At 41.6% G+C, this 14,552-nt stretch overlaps 1 protein-coding gene across 3 annotated transcripts in view; it reads right to left on the bottom strand.

Moving 5' to 3' along the window:
• The window catches only part of slc5a12 (solute carrier family 5 member 12), a 68,722-nt gene that overhangs the window by 34,569 nt on the left and 19,601 nt on the right, over window positions 1-14,552 (bottom strand). For all 3 annotated transcript variants that reach the window (XM_059976009.1, XM_059976008.1, XM_059976010.1), the window contains 3 exons: window positions 12,540-12,694; window positions 6,935-7,075; window positions 6,056-6,185 (listed from right to left, as the gene is read on the bottom strand). In XM_059976009.1, the coding sequence (XP_059831992.1) occupies window positions 6,056-6,185; window positions 6,935-7,075; window positions 12,540-12,694 (426 nt within the window). The remainder of the gene's footprint in view (window positions 1-6,055; window positions 6,186-6,934; window positions 7,076-12,539; window positions 12,695-14,552) is intronic.

Genomic DNA, 14,552 nt, shown 5'->3' with positions numbered 1-14,552 from the left:
CCTTAACAAACTAATTTCATTTCCAATTCCAATCATTATAAGGCCCTTTGTTCTCCACTTGTCTGCTATCAATAAACTTGATTTTCCACTATAATACTGTTCACCAGTGTGGCATACAGCAATTAGTATGCAATAGGTGCTGTATGCTATAAACTATGTAATGAGAGCAGCATCAGGAAATTTAGTCAATTTGCTATTTCCCTTACCCTGAAAAATGCAATGTTAACGTTAATCTTGAATTTACAATGTCATCAATAAAATAGTGGATAAAGAAATATATGAACAGAGATTATTCATTCAGTATTGCCAGTTCCTCAGGGCAATGACATCACTGAAGCCCAGACCACTGCATATTCCTTCACTTTGCAGCCTAACATGTGTTAAGTTGATTTGTGTACTGCACTATTTCTATATTCCGCCTGCAGATCAATTTATGTGGTTAATTTAAATATTCAAAATATAATATCGCTTATTGAAACAAGGAGCTGGATTCTGTTTCAAAATTAGATCAGACTAGGAGTTATTACACTGTTATTTGCCAAACACATGTTGCATTAATATTCCACTGCCAGTGTAGCCAACAGGTTTGAAGTTACATTAGACTTATCAAAACACCCGTGTAAACGAAGAATTGGTAGTGCTCAGAATCAGAATCAAGTTTAGTATCACCAGCATATGTCATGAATTTTGATAAGTTTGTGGCAACAGTACAATGCAATGCTTAATAATAAAAAAACATGAATCACAGTAAGTATCTATATACGTAAAATATATAAAATGTATGAAATATATATAACTGTAGTAGTAGGTCTCCGTTAGTCTCCACGGCGCAAGCCTGGGCAAGGTTTTTTTTTATGGAAGACCGGCAGTTGCCCAAGCTGCAAGTCTCCCCTCTCCACGCCACCGATGTTGTCCAAGGGAAGGGCATTAGGACCCATACCGCTTGGCACCGGTGTCGTCGCAGAGCAATGTGTGGTTAAGTGCCTTGCTCAAGGACTCACACGCAAGCCTCAGCCGAGGCTCAAACTAGCGACCTTCAGATAACTAGACGAATGCCCTAAACACTTGGCCACGCGCCAACACATAACTATAAAATAGATAAATAAGTAGTGCAAAAATAGAAATTAAAAAGTAGAGTTCAAGGGTTCAATGTCCATTCAGAAATCAGATGGCAGTGGGGGAGAAGATGTACCTGAATTGCTGAGTGTGTGCCTTCAGGCTCCTGTACCTCCCTTCTGATGGTAGCAGTGAGAACAGGGCATGACCTGGGTGATGGGGGTCCTGAATGATGGATACCTCTTTTTTGAGACAAGGCTTCCTTGGAGGTGTCCTGGATACTATGGCATTAGTGTCCATCATGGAGCTGACTAAGTCTGCAACACTCTACAGCTTATTTCGATCATGTACAGTAGCACCCCCCCCCCCCATACTAGATTGTGATGCTTTATGAGTATCAGTAATTTGATGTTAAGTTTAAAATGAAATTAAATATGATTTGATAGTATGCATCTGAAATAAATAAAAGCAGGAGGTAATCATTTGTTTTATGTATCGTAACAAACAACTTAAGGATTCGAGCACAAGTTATTTGTTCACCAGTTTGATCAGGGCACGGCTGTGCAAGCGCACGGAGGTCAGCCAGTAAGAACAGAGAGAAGAGTTTAAAAAGAAGACAGCTTTACAGAGCGGGCGTCGGAGTAGAGGGAGACACAGTATGAAAGCCTTGGCTTAACGGGGCTTAGGCGTCAATGGGTCGAGGCAAGGTACGTTACTTGTGTAGAATACAGACAGGAAGTATATGTCTGAGGCCAGTTTTCTGTGCTCGATGTGGGAGGTCCTGGAGACTCCCAGCTTCCCCGTCACTCATATCTGCACCAGGTGTGTCGAGCTGCAGCTCTTTAGGGACCGCGTTAGGAAACTGAAGATACAGCTCGATGACCTTCGTCTGGTCAGGGAGACTAAGGAGGTGATAGAGAGGGGTTTCAGGCAGGGAGTCACTCTGGGGCCTCGGGAGACAGATAAATGGGTAAAAGTCAGGAGAGGGAAGAGCAAGAGGCAGATGATAGAGTGTACCCCAGTGGCTGTTCTTCCCCCTTAACAAGATGTACTCCTGCTGGAGTACTGTTGGGGAAGACAGTCTACCTGGGGGAAGCAACAGTAGTCACACCTCTGGTCCAGAGCCTGGCCCTGTGGCTCAGAAGGGGAGGGAAAGGAAGAGGATGGCAACAGTGATAGGGGACTCTATAGTTAGGGGATCAGGGAGGTGATTCTGTGGGCGCAGGAAAGAAACATGGATGGTAATTTGTCACCCAGGTGCCAGGGTCCGGGATGTTTCTGATGGTGTCCATGATATCCTGAAGTGGGAAGGAGAACAGCCAGAGGTCATGGTACATATTGGTACCAACGACATAGGCAGAAAAAGGGAGCAGGTCCTGAATCCAGACTACAAAGAGTTAGGAAGGAATTTGTGAAGCAGGTCCTCAAAGGTAGTAATCTCGGGATTACTGCCTGTGCCACATGACAGTGAGTATAGGAATAGAATGAGGTGGAGGATAAATGCGTGGCTGAGGGATTGGAGCAGGGAGCAGGGACTCAGATTTCTGGATCATTGGGACCTCTTTTGAGGCAGGAGTGACCTGTATAAAAAGGACAGGTTGCTCTTGAATCTGAGGGAGACCAATATCCTGGTGGGAAGGTTTGCAAAGGCTATTGGGGAAAGTTTAAACTAGAACTGCTGGGGGGTGGGAACCGAACTGAAATGATGGAGGAAGGGGTGGATGGCTCACAAATAGAGAAAACTTGTAGACAGTGCAAGAGGGAGGATAGGCAGGTGATAGTGAAGCGATGCACTCAGACCAATGGTTTGAGATGTGTCTATTTTAATACCAGGAGTATTATGAACAAAGCGGATGTGCTTTGCACGTGGATCAGCACTTAGAGCTATGATGTTGTGGCTACTGCAGAAACTTGGATGCTACAGGGGCAGGAATGGCTACTTCAAGTGCCAGGTTTAGATGTTTCAGAAAGGACAGGGAGGGAGGCAAAAGAAGTGGGAGCGTGGCACTGTTGTTCAGAGATAGTGTCACAGCTCCAGATAAGTTGGAATTCATGGATGGGTTATCTATTGAGTCTCTGAGTGGAGATTAGGAACAGGAAGGGGTCAATAACTCTACTGGGAGTTTTTTATAGACCACCCAATAGTAACAGGGCCATCAAGGAGCAGTTAGGAAGACAGATTCTGGAAAGTTGTAATAATAACAGGGTTGCTATGCTGGAAGATTTAATTTCCAAAATATTGATTGGCATCTCCCTAGAGCAAGGAGTTTAGATGGGGTCGAGTTTGTTAGGTGTGTTCAAGAAGGTTTCCTGACACAATATGTAGATAAGCCTACAAGAGGAGAGGCTGTACTTGATCCGATATTGGGAAATGAACCTGGTCAGCTGTCAGGTCTTTCAGTGGGAGAGTATTTTGGAGATGGTGATCACAATTCTCTCTCCTTTACCATAGCATTGGAGCGGGATAGGAAAAAACAAGTTAGGAAAGCATTTAATTGGAGTAAGGAGAAATATGAGGCTATCAGGCAAGAACTTGGAAGCATAAATTGGGAACAGATCTTCTCAGGGAAATGCATGGCAGAAATGTGGCAAATATTCAGCGAATATTTGAGTGGGGTTCTGCATAGGTATGTTCCAATGAGACAGGGAAAAGATGGTAAAGTGCAAGAACCGTGGTGTACAAAGGCTATTGTAAATCTAGTCAAGAAGAAAAGAAAAGCTTACAAAAGCTTCAAAAAACTAGGTAATGATAGAGATCTAGAAGATCATAAGGCTAACAGGAAGGAGCTTGCAAATGAAATTAGGAGAGCCAGAAGGGGCCATGAGAAGGCCTTGGTGGACAGGATTAAGGAAAACACCAAGGCATTCTACAAGTAAGTGAAGAGCAAGAGGATAAGATGTGAGAGAATAGGACCAATCAAGTGTGACAGTGGAAAAGTGTGTATGGAACCAGATGAAATAGCAAAGGTACTTAATGAATACTTTGCTTCAGTATTCACTACGGATCTTGGTGATTGTAGGGATGACTTACAGTGGACTGAAAAGCTTGAGTATGTAGATATTAAGGAAAAGGAATGTGCTGGAGCTTTTGGAAAGCATCAAGTTGGTTAAGTCACTGGGACTGGATGGGATGGACCCCAGGCTACTGTGGGAAGTGAGGGGAGAGATTGCTGAGCCTCTGGCAATGATCTTTGCATCATCAATGAGGACTGGAGAGATGCTGGAGGATTGTTGGGTTGCAGATGTTGTTCCCTTATTCAAGAAACGGAATGGAGATAACCCAGGAAATTATAGACCAGTGAATCTTAATTCAGTGGTTGATAAGTTGATGGAGAACATCATGAGGTGCAGGATTTATGAACATTTGGAGAGGCATAATATGATTAGGAATAGTCAACATGGCTTTGTCAAAGGCATGTTGTGCCTTACGAGCCTGATTGATTTCTTTGAGGATGTGACTAAACACATTGATGAAGGTAGAGCAGTAGATGTAGTGTATATGGATTTCAGCAAGGCATTTGATAAGGTACCCCATACAAGGCTTATTAAGAAAGTAAGGAGGCATGGGATCCAAGGGGATATTGCTTTGTGGATCCAGAACTGGCTTGCCCACAGAAGACAAAGAATGGTTGTAGACAGGTCATATCCTGCATGGAGGTTGGTCACCAGTGGTGTGCCTCAGGGATCTATTCTGAGACCACTACTCTTAGTGATGTTTTATAAATGACCTGGATGAAGAAGTGGAGGGATGGGTTAGTAAATTTGCTGATGACACAAAGGTTGAAGGTGTTGTGGATAGTGTAGAGGGCTGTCAGAGGTTAGAGCGGGACATTTATAGGATGCAAAACTGGGCTGAGAAGTGGCAGATGGAGTTCAACCCAGATAAATGTGAAGTGGTTCATTTTGGTAGGTCAAATGTGATGGCAGAATATAGCATTAATGGTAAGACTCTTGGCAGTGTGGAGAATCAGAGGGATCCTAGGGTCCGAGTCCATAGGGCATTCAAATTTCTCTGCAGGCTGACTCTGTGGTTAAGAAACATACGGATCATTGGCCTTCATTAAATGTGGGATAGAGTTTAGGAGCCAAGAGGTAATATAGAAGCTATATAGGAACCTGGTCAGACCCCACTTGGAGTTCTGTACTCAGTTCTGATCACCTCACTACAGGAAGTACATGGAGACCATAGAAAGGGTGCAGAGGGGATTTACAAGGATGTTGCCTGGATTGGGGAGCATGCCTTATGAGAATAGGTTGAGTGAAGGAGTAGTGGAGGATGAGAGGTGACCTGATAGAGGTGTACAAGATAATGAGAGGCATTGATCATGTGGATAGCCAGAGGCTTTTCCCCAGGGCTGAAATTGCTAACATGATAGGGCATAGTTTTAAAGTGTTTGGAAGTAGGTACAGAGGAGATGTCAGAGAGTGGTGAGTGTGTGGAATGGGCTGCTGGCAACGGTGATGGAGGTGGAAACAATAGAGTCTTTTAAGAGACTTCTGGATAGGTACATGGAGCTTAGAAAAATAGAGGGCAATAGGTATCTCTTGGTAATTTCTAAGGTAAGGACATGTTTGGCACAGCTTTGTAGGCCGAAGAGCCAGTATTGTACTGTAGGTTTTCTATGTTTCTTTGGTTCTATGTATTAAAATATGTTGCCCATACAAAATGCCATATCAGTACTTATGAGGGGTCTTGGCCTGAAACCTTGATGCTTTATTGCTTTCTATTGATGCTGCCTGACCTCGTGAGTTCCTCCAGCATTTAGTGTGTGTTACTCTGGAATCCAGCATCTACAGAATCTCTTGTGTTTAAAATAAGTTGCCAACATGTAAGGGAACACTGGAGGCCCATCATGCCCATTGAACCGTTTGTCTATTCTAAACCACATTTACTACTAATATTTCTGATTGCAGCAATGTATTTGTTTCATGTTCCATGATAATTGATGTCTCTGCTAATTGAGCGCATTTTTTGTATTAGCTGAATATCAGTACTTACTTGGTCTGATGCTGAAATAAATCCTGCAGTCCACGGATCACAGTTTACGTAAAAGGCGTACATAACCAGCCCTGAGAACACTGCACAGACATTGATCACCCAGAGTCCAAGCAAGTTCAGGTACAGTGCCCTACGACAGAAACTGAGGTCTTCAATTGAATCAACATTACAAAGAGTTCCAGTTTCTTTTACAAAATGCAGCAAACTAAGTCCAATCTTATAATATTTCTAGTTTTGTTTTGAATAAAACCGTCTCACTAGTTTTCAAAATGCACTCAATAATTTAGTATTATTAATAGCCTGGTGGTGAGCGGGGGTACATGGGAAGAAGGTTTGGCACGCAAGGAATATTTATTGGAATTTAAGGTTGGAAATCCTCATATTCTCATTTTACCTTATGGCGTGAAAAGGTGTTTCCTGGCCACGCCCAGTTCAATCCCATCTCCCACCATCCAAACAGCGTTTGGATGGAGAAGGAGACCAGGACTCCTGGGAGAACACGCATGTTCTTCTTTAACCATAGGTCAGGACTGAACTTGGATCACTGGAGCTGTGGTGTAGTTGTGCTTCCCATGGGGCCACCAATTATATCCATTATAGTCATTTGTCAGAAACTAAGGTGGAAAGAATGCAGCATTCATCAAACCGATGTCTCCTGCCCTACCAGTGCTACAACCTGCAGGTTACACGTTGGCTTCATCAGCCCCCTGAGTACCCCAGCAAATGGACCCCAAAGGAATGCCTCAGAAGACACTGCAGTGTGACATACTTGAGTCTTGTCAGTGGAAGCTAATCAAAGCCCTTAACATGTCTTTCAAAATAAATAAATTGAAGGGGATCTTTGGAATGTGATCTGGAAGTGAAGCACATTGTACTTACATTTTACCATGTCTTTCTGACTTGCATGAGATGCATCTTTGGACTATTGACTGATTCACTCCATAGACTCCCAGCCAAGTGAATGTGCCTCCTACTATCAGTGTCCAAAAGGTATGTCTCCTCAGAGGATCGACTGAAAAGCTTATTCAAAGTCAAGTGGATTAGTATTAAAATCAGAATAAGAATCAGGTTTAATATCACCAGCGTATGTCATGAAATTTGTTAAGTTAGCAGCAACAGCAGCAGTACACTGCAATGCAAAATAATATAGAAAAAAATTAAATCAATTACAGTAAGTATATATAAGTATATTAAATTGTTAAATTAAGAGTAGTGCAAAAATAAATAATATAAAATAGTGAGCTGTGCTCATGGGTTCAATGTCCATTTAGGAATCGGATAGCAGAGGGGAAGAAGCAGTTCCTGAATCACTGAGTGATGATTTCAGGCTTCTGTACCTCCTTCCTGATGGTAACAATGAGAAGAGGACATTCCTGGCTGATGGCACCCTTAATAATGGAAACCGCCTTTCTGAGGCACCACTCCTTGGAGATGTCTTGGATACTGCAGAGGTTGGTACACAACATAAATCTGACTAATTTTACAATTTCCTGTAGCTTGTTTCTATCCTGTACTGCTTCTACCCACCCACCCCCCAATACCAGACGGTGATACAGCCTGTCAGAATTCACTCCACAGTGCATCTGTAGAAGGTTTTGAGAGTTTTAGCTGACATTCAAAATCCCTTCAAATTTCTTATGAAATATAGCTGCTATCTTGCCTTCTTTACAGCTGCATCGATATGTTGGGACCAGGTTAGATTCTCAAAGATCTTGACACAGAGCAACTTGAAATCCTTCACTCTCTCCACTTCTGAGTCATCTGTAAGTATTGGTTCATGTTCTCTCGTTTTACCCTTTCTGAAGTCCATAATCAGCTCTTTGGCCTTAATGACAGTGAGTGCAAGGTTGTTGCTGTATCACCACTCAACTAGCTGATATATCTCACTCCTGTATGCCCTTTCATCTCCATCTGAGATTCTGCCAACAATGTCAGCAAATTCTGTCAGCAAATTTATAGATGGCATTTGAACTATATCTAGCCACACAGTCATGGGTATAGAGAAAGAATAGAGCAGTGGGCTAAGCAAAACATCCCTGAGGTGCACTAGTATTGATCATCAGCGAAGAGGAGCTATTATTAGCAATCTGCACAGATTGAGGTCTTCCAGTTAGGAAGTCATGGTTCCAGTTGCAGGGGGCAGTACTGAGGCCTAGGGCAGCTTATCGATCAGGACTGCGGAAATGATGGTGTTAAACTCTGAGCTATTGTCAATGAACAACATAGGTGTTTGTATTGTCCAGGTGATCCAAGATCGAGTGAAGAGCCTTTGAGAGTGCCTCTGCCATATTAATTAAATTAATTTCAAGAAGCAATTGATTGTTTTTCAGGCTGCAGATTCAATTGAATCCTTAGCCATGAACTATTTTATTCCAGTGATCAAACGGAATTGAATTTAACATTCCTTTTTTTTCATAATAATTGTCCCTGGCCAAGCCCTTTCCATTCCAGCATGGAATAGCAGGTGTTGTAATTATGCCTTTAGGGTGCAAGATGGAATTTCAAGGGGTGCGACAAAGAGTGGCTTGTGTGCTTGAGTGACGAGTCACGAGTCATCACTCAGCCAGCTGCCAGTGTACCTTCAGAAGTGGTAGTAACGTTTGTCCCAAGCACACTCCAGTCTCCCGCTGCCCGAGTCGAGAGAGAAGTCTCATCAGTGTTACCTGGGAGTTACACCTCAGAGTTGAGGAGTCTCATCAATGTTAGCTAGAAGGTTAAATCTCAGAGTTAAAAATCATCTCATAATGCCAAAATCTTTATACATCCCAAATCAACCTCCAAGTTACGACTTCACGTTCAAACCAAACCTGCAGACAATAGGTAAATTATTCAATTATAAAATTTCAAAAAGCAGCATTTTGATAAAAAGCAGTTGAAGTCATTCATTTGTATTTGGCTCAATGCATTAAAGAAGTTTTTGAATTGCAAAGGGTTTTTTTCTCTTAAAAGGCTTTTTTCTTGAATCGTTGATAATTTTGAATTGTGTTAGTTGAAGAGGTATCATGGTTAGCACCGAGGACTTTGAATCGTGTGATGGGAGTTCATATCTCCGGTAATCATTGAAAATAGGTGTGTAAATTCAGTAGAGAGTAGCCTAATAAGTTGCGTCACCTCCTCATAGCATTTCCACCTAACGATTTATCTTGGCATAATCACATATAATATCGTAATATAATATTCAAAAGCGTATTTCTCGCAATACTTTGTTATAGGCATGTCTGGTTGGGTAAAGTGGTCATCCCTGACTTAGTCAGATAGTTTTTCTCATATTAGCTCATATTTTTCTCTTTACCCTTAACCCTTCATCATGCCAAAAAGAAGGAAATGGAATGATGAATGATGACTTTGGTATCACTTGCACAACAGGAAATGATGGCTTGCAAAAACCCCAGTGCATTCTTTGTAGCGTTGTGCTTTCCAACTCAAATCTGAAGCCATCCAAGCTTCAAGAGCACTTCAAGAACAAGCATGGCGGAGCCGATGTTGAAGGACATGGTGTTGGGTCATTGAAAATCAAAAGAGCTTGTTTTGATTCACAAGGAACTCTTCCAAAGTTAGGTTTTGTTTCTGTTGAAAAACCACTACTTCTTGCTTTGTGGCATATAAAGTGGCCAAATTCAAGAAACCCCAAACAATTGCAGAAGATCTCATCAAGCGATGTGCACTGGAAATGGCAACAATTATCCTGGGCAAAGAAGCAAGAAAAAAATTAGAACAGTTTCCCTTATCAAATAATGTCTTTCACAGCCGAATCAGAGATTTGAGTGAGGATATTTTGGACCAAGTCATCTCAGATGTCAGAGCAAGTCCTCTTAAAATCTCTATTCAGTTGGATGGGTCAACTGATGTCTCCAGTTGTAGTCAACTCATCACATTAGTGAGGTATGTCAATGATGGTGCTGTGATTTCCTGTTTTGTAAAGATCTGAAAACAAACACAACTACAAAGGATGTGATACAGCTGGTGAAAGACTTCTTCACCAAACATGATTTAGATATCAAAGTCATTGGTTCTGTTTGCACTGATGGGACATCTGCAATGCTTGGAAATAAAACTGGCTTTTCTGCATTGATGATGAAGGAGATTCCAGACTTGCAAGATACCCATTGTTTTCTTCATCGGCATGCTTTGGCATCAAAATCATTGCCTCCAAATTTGAAGAAATTCCTTGATACTTGTGTGAAGATCATCAACTGGATCAGGGGGCGTGCTTTGAATCATCGCATCTTCAAATCATTTTGTGAGGATCTGGGAAGTGAGCATTCAGTATTGCTTTTCCACACATAAGTCCATTGGTTGTCACAAGGACAAGCTTTAACCCGCTTCTTTGAACTGCGGGAAGAAATCAAAGTTTTTCTAGAGGAGTGTGAATGTGATCTGGTTGAAGCAATGGAATGACAGGAATTCGCCCAAATGCTGGTTTACTTAGCTGACATTTTCACTCGTATGAATGACCTGAGTGTTTCACTTCAAGGAAAAGGGATAAACATATTGAAGGCTTGTGAAAAGTTGAATGCCTTCAAAGAAAAGTTACGTCTTTGGCGTCGAAGGATGGAAAGAGGCAGTCTCTCAAATTTTCCTTCACTAGAAGAGATGGTTGATGATGCTGGATCCATAACTCCTACTGTGTGTGAAGAAATTGTGGCTCATTTGGAAATGCTGTCAGAATCGTTTGATGGATATTTTGCTGAGGAGACCTGAAGATTTCAGAAGAATGGTTCATGAATACATATTCCTACAATTTGGAGAAAATGTCAGATGATGAAGAGCTGAAGGAAGATCTTATTGATTTGCAGACAAATCGAACTCTTGAAATGCAATTTGAAAGCAAGACTCTGGAGGAGTTTTGGTGTGCAGCACTGGATATGTTCCCAAGACTTGGTGGAAAAGCACTCCGTGTCCTCATTACATTTGCAACAACATACTTGTGTGAATCTGGATTCAGTTCTCTTTTGTCAATCAAGACAAAATCTAAGAATTGCCTGAATCCACAGGCAGACCTGTGGATCGCAGTCAGCAAGGAAGTTCCACGTTTTGACAAAATCATGAATGAGAAGCAGGAGCAAAGAAGTCATTGAATTTTATGTTCACAATAGGGATTGATTTTACTGTTTACAATTTTTTCTGAATAAATTAGAATCTAATTGCTCAATTTATATTTGCATTTTATGCACTGAGTTAAAAGCTTATTTTTTTAAGTTCAATTTGTTCACTTGCAGTATTGAATGTGGTTCGATTTGTGGTTCAAAAATTAGAAATTAGACTTATTCATCTTCCAATGTGATATTACTTTTGTAGGGGTTGCGAACACTAATCAAACATTTCCTAGGGGTGTGGGGCATAGAAAAGGTTGAGAACCACTGCTGTGGTAGCTGAGGCTTGTTATTCTGCAGATACTAGAGACTGTAATGAGTACTTTCAAGATCTACCTGCTGGATTCATGGGATTTCTCAGCTCAGTTTCTGAATCCATTTAAGTTAAAAGTTCAGAATATGGCTTCAGTACCATGAATAAAACTCTTCCCAGTGACATTGATCACTTGTTGGCAAACTCTACAAGCTACAAGGTGGCCGACGCAACATCCTGCAGACAGTTCACAAGACCACTTCTTTTACTTCTTCTTTCAAATATGATTCTTCTACTAAGCTGCGTGTGATTAGAAGCTGTAATTTACACTTAGATGGTTGTGTTTTTAGACTGATAGAACAATTGGTCTCTGAGGGAGTTAGGTAAGATTCGGCCTGGAGTGCGTGGCCTGGAATCAGGGAGAAGGGATTGACTCCATTGCTTCTGTCCAATGGAGGCAACGAGCAAGATTGAAGTCAACAGATCCAAGAGCAGAGGGTGGGTTGTGTTCGGCCACCTGCCTGCATTTGACTGGTCCTCCTCTCCCTCTCGCTAGCTGCTTTCGAAGGAAAGTGCAGTAGTCTTGGGTGCAGTAGTCCCACGTTGCAAGGATTGATTAAAGAAACTGTGGACTCATTTTGGGTGACTTCGAGATTCATGTTGCACGTGTTCCTGGATTCTGATTACACTTTTTGTTTTGCTGCTTTTGAGTGGTCAGATCACGGTAATTGATGCGATTTGGGACGCTTCAGCAAAGAATGCTTTGTCCTGCTGCCCGCAGTGAGTTAGGGGTGTGATGCTAAACTAAACTAAGCTAAATATTACTGGACTGCTGGTTTAATGTTTGATATTCTATCTACTTTTTTTTGCCATTTGTGCAGTTTGTTCTTTTATCACATGCTGGATATTAGATGTTTTTTTGAATGGGTTCCATGGTGTTTCTTTGTTTCATGGCTACCTGGGGAGGATGAATCTCAGAGCTGTATTCTGTCCACATACTTTGATAATAAATGTACTTTGAATCTTTGACTGTAGTGTTGCTTCTTAACATCACGGAAAGACCACACTCCAGCCAGCCATCCTCTAATGCACTTCTCATCGCTTCTTCAATGATATCTGACAGTGTGGGGCTACTTACTCAAATACATTGAGCCTTTGGCCATTCCTTGCAATCTTCCACATGTTGCTACTTCCTCCCAATTGAATAGTTCCCTGAATGAGAACTGTTAAAAATCCCAACACCATCACAATCATCTGGAAAACATCTGTCCACACCACAGCCTTCAAACCACCCTGACAAAGGAACAAAGCATAAACACCAGGTGTGAGATTACATCATCAGGGAGAAACAGTTGAGTACAAAGCACCAATTTACATTAATTCTACTTTAAATCGATTTTTTTCCTCGATACTTCCTGGAGTCGACCATACACCTATACACCAGTGGCCAATTAACCTCCCAACTTTTGGGATGTGGGAGGAAAGTGGAGCACCTGGAGGAAACACAGGGAAAATGTGCCAACCCTACAGAAAATGGAGGTCAAGTCTGAACCCAGATTACTGGAGCTGAGAGGTAGCAGCACTACCAGCTGCATCATTATTACTCTTTTCTCAAATTATACGCTGAATGGGTCAGCATCACTGACTGCCTGGATTCATTCATTACTCATCCCTGATAGCTCCACAGATTGAAGCATTTGGCCATTTCAGAGGGCAGTACATCACATCAGGAAGTCTGGAATCGCATATATGCCAGCAAGATTGAAATGAAAAAGGTAAAGAATACATTAGGGAACCAAGTAAGCTTTTATAACAAAACTGAAGTTTTAGGGTCATCAGTACTGAGACTAGTTTCTCATCCCATATTTGTTTAATTACTTGAATTTTAATTCCTCATAATCTAAAATAGTATTCAAAATTATGTCTGTGCATCAGGAGCCCAGGCCTTTGGATACTCACTCTGAAATTTGGCAGGAGCAGTTATTTCACACGGCACTGTAGTGTAGTGGTTAGCACAGCACTATTACCATACCAGTGACCCAGCTTTAATTCCACCACTGCCTGTAGGGAGTTTGTATATTCTCCCTGTGACTGCGTGGGTTTCCTCTGGGTGCTTTGTGTTCCCCCTGCATTCCAAAGGAGTACAGGACAGTAGGTTAATTGGTCACATGAGTGTAACTAGGCAGAGCAGGCTCATTGGGCTGGAAGGGCCTGTTACTGTGCTGTATCTCTGAATAAAAGGCAATTTTGCTCCTCAGCACTGCCTCACTATATATTAAGACCACATACAATTCCATTATGATGCATCCTCAATGCAACAGTCCTGTCTACCTGTAATGGCCTTTCATCCCCATGATTAGCAAGTATACTCGAGGAAATCTGCAGATGCTGGAAATTCAAACAACAACACACACCACCAGTATTTTGTATATACTGTATTTATCTCTGCCTTAAAAATATTCAAAAGTTCCGTTGCTACTGCCCTTTGAGGAAGGGAGTTCCAAAGACCTTTGATTCTCGGAGACAGAAACGTTCCGTCTCATCTCTGAATTCTTATATTTAATCATACCACTCTCTCTTTTATCATCCAGTGAATACAGGCCCAGCCTGTCCAGGTTTCTTCATAAGACCATCCACCCATTCCTGGGATGGACACTCTTTCTCTGAACTACTTCTAGTCCCCAAACATCTTCCCTTATATAAGCAACTCATTTCTGAACATAGTAACCCCAATGTAGTCTCACCTGTGTCCTCCAAAAACAAGATGAGCTATATAATTAAATGAAGACCACCCTACACTTGCATTCTATTCCACATCCACTAAAAAGCAATGTTATATTAGTTTTTCTAATTATTTACTGAACCAACAATATTAGTTATTTGCACTCAAACATCCTGATCCCTCTGTATTTCACAGATTTCTACAATCTGTATTGAAAATATGCTTCCATTAGATTTTTTTTTCTGCCAAAAAGTAAGTATTCATGTTTCTCAGCATTGTATATCATTTAACAGATCAGGGACTTACGCTAGCTATATCCCTGCCTATCTTCCTTTAGTCCACCTCACAAATTACTTTCCGACCTGCTTTTATTTTAACAGCAAATATAGCAACCAAACCTAGGCACTTAAACATTTTCCCCCTATTTTC

The sequence above is a fragment of the Hypanus sabinus genome, chromosome 7 (assembly GCF_030144855.1).
Source record: "Hypanus sabinus isolate sHypSab1 chromosome 7, sHypSab1.hap1, whole genome shotgun sequence".
NCBI lineage: Eukaryota > Metazoa > Chordata > Chondrichthyes > Myliobatiformes > Dasyatidae > Hypanus > Hypanus sabinus.
This window is presented reverse-complemented; position numbering and strand designations above follow the sequence as displayed.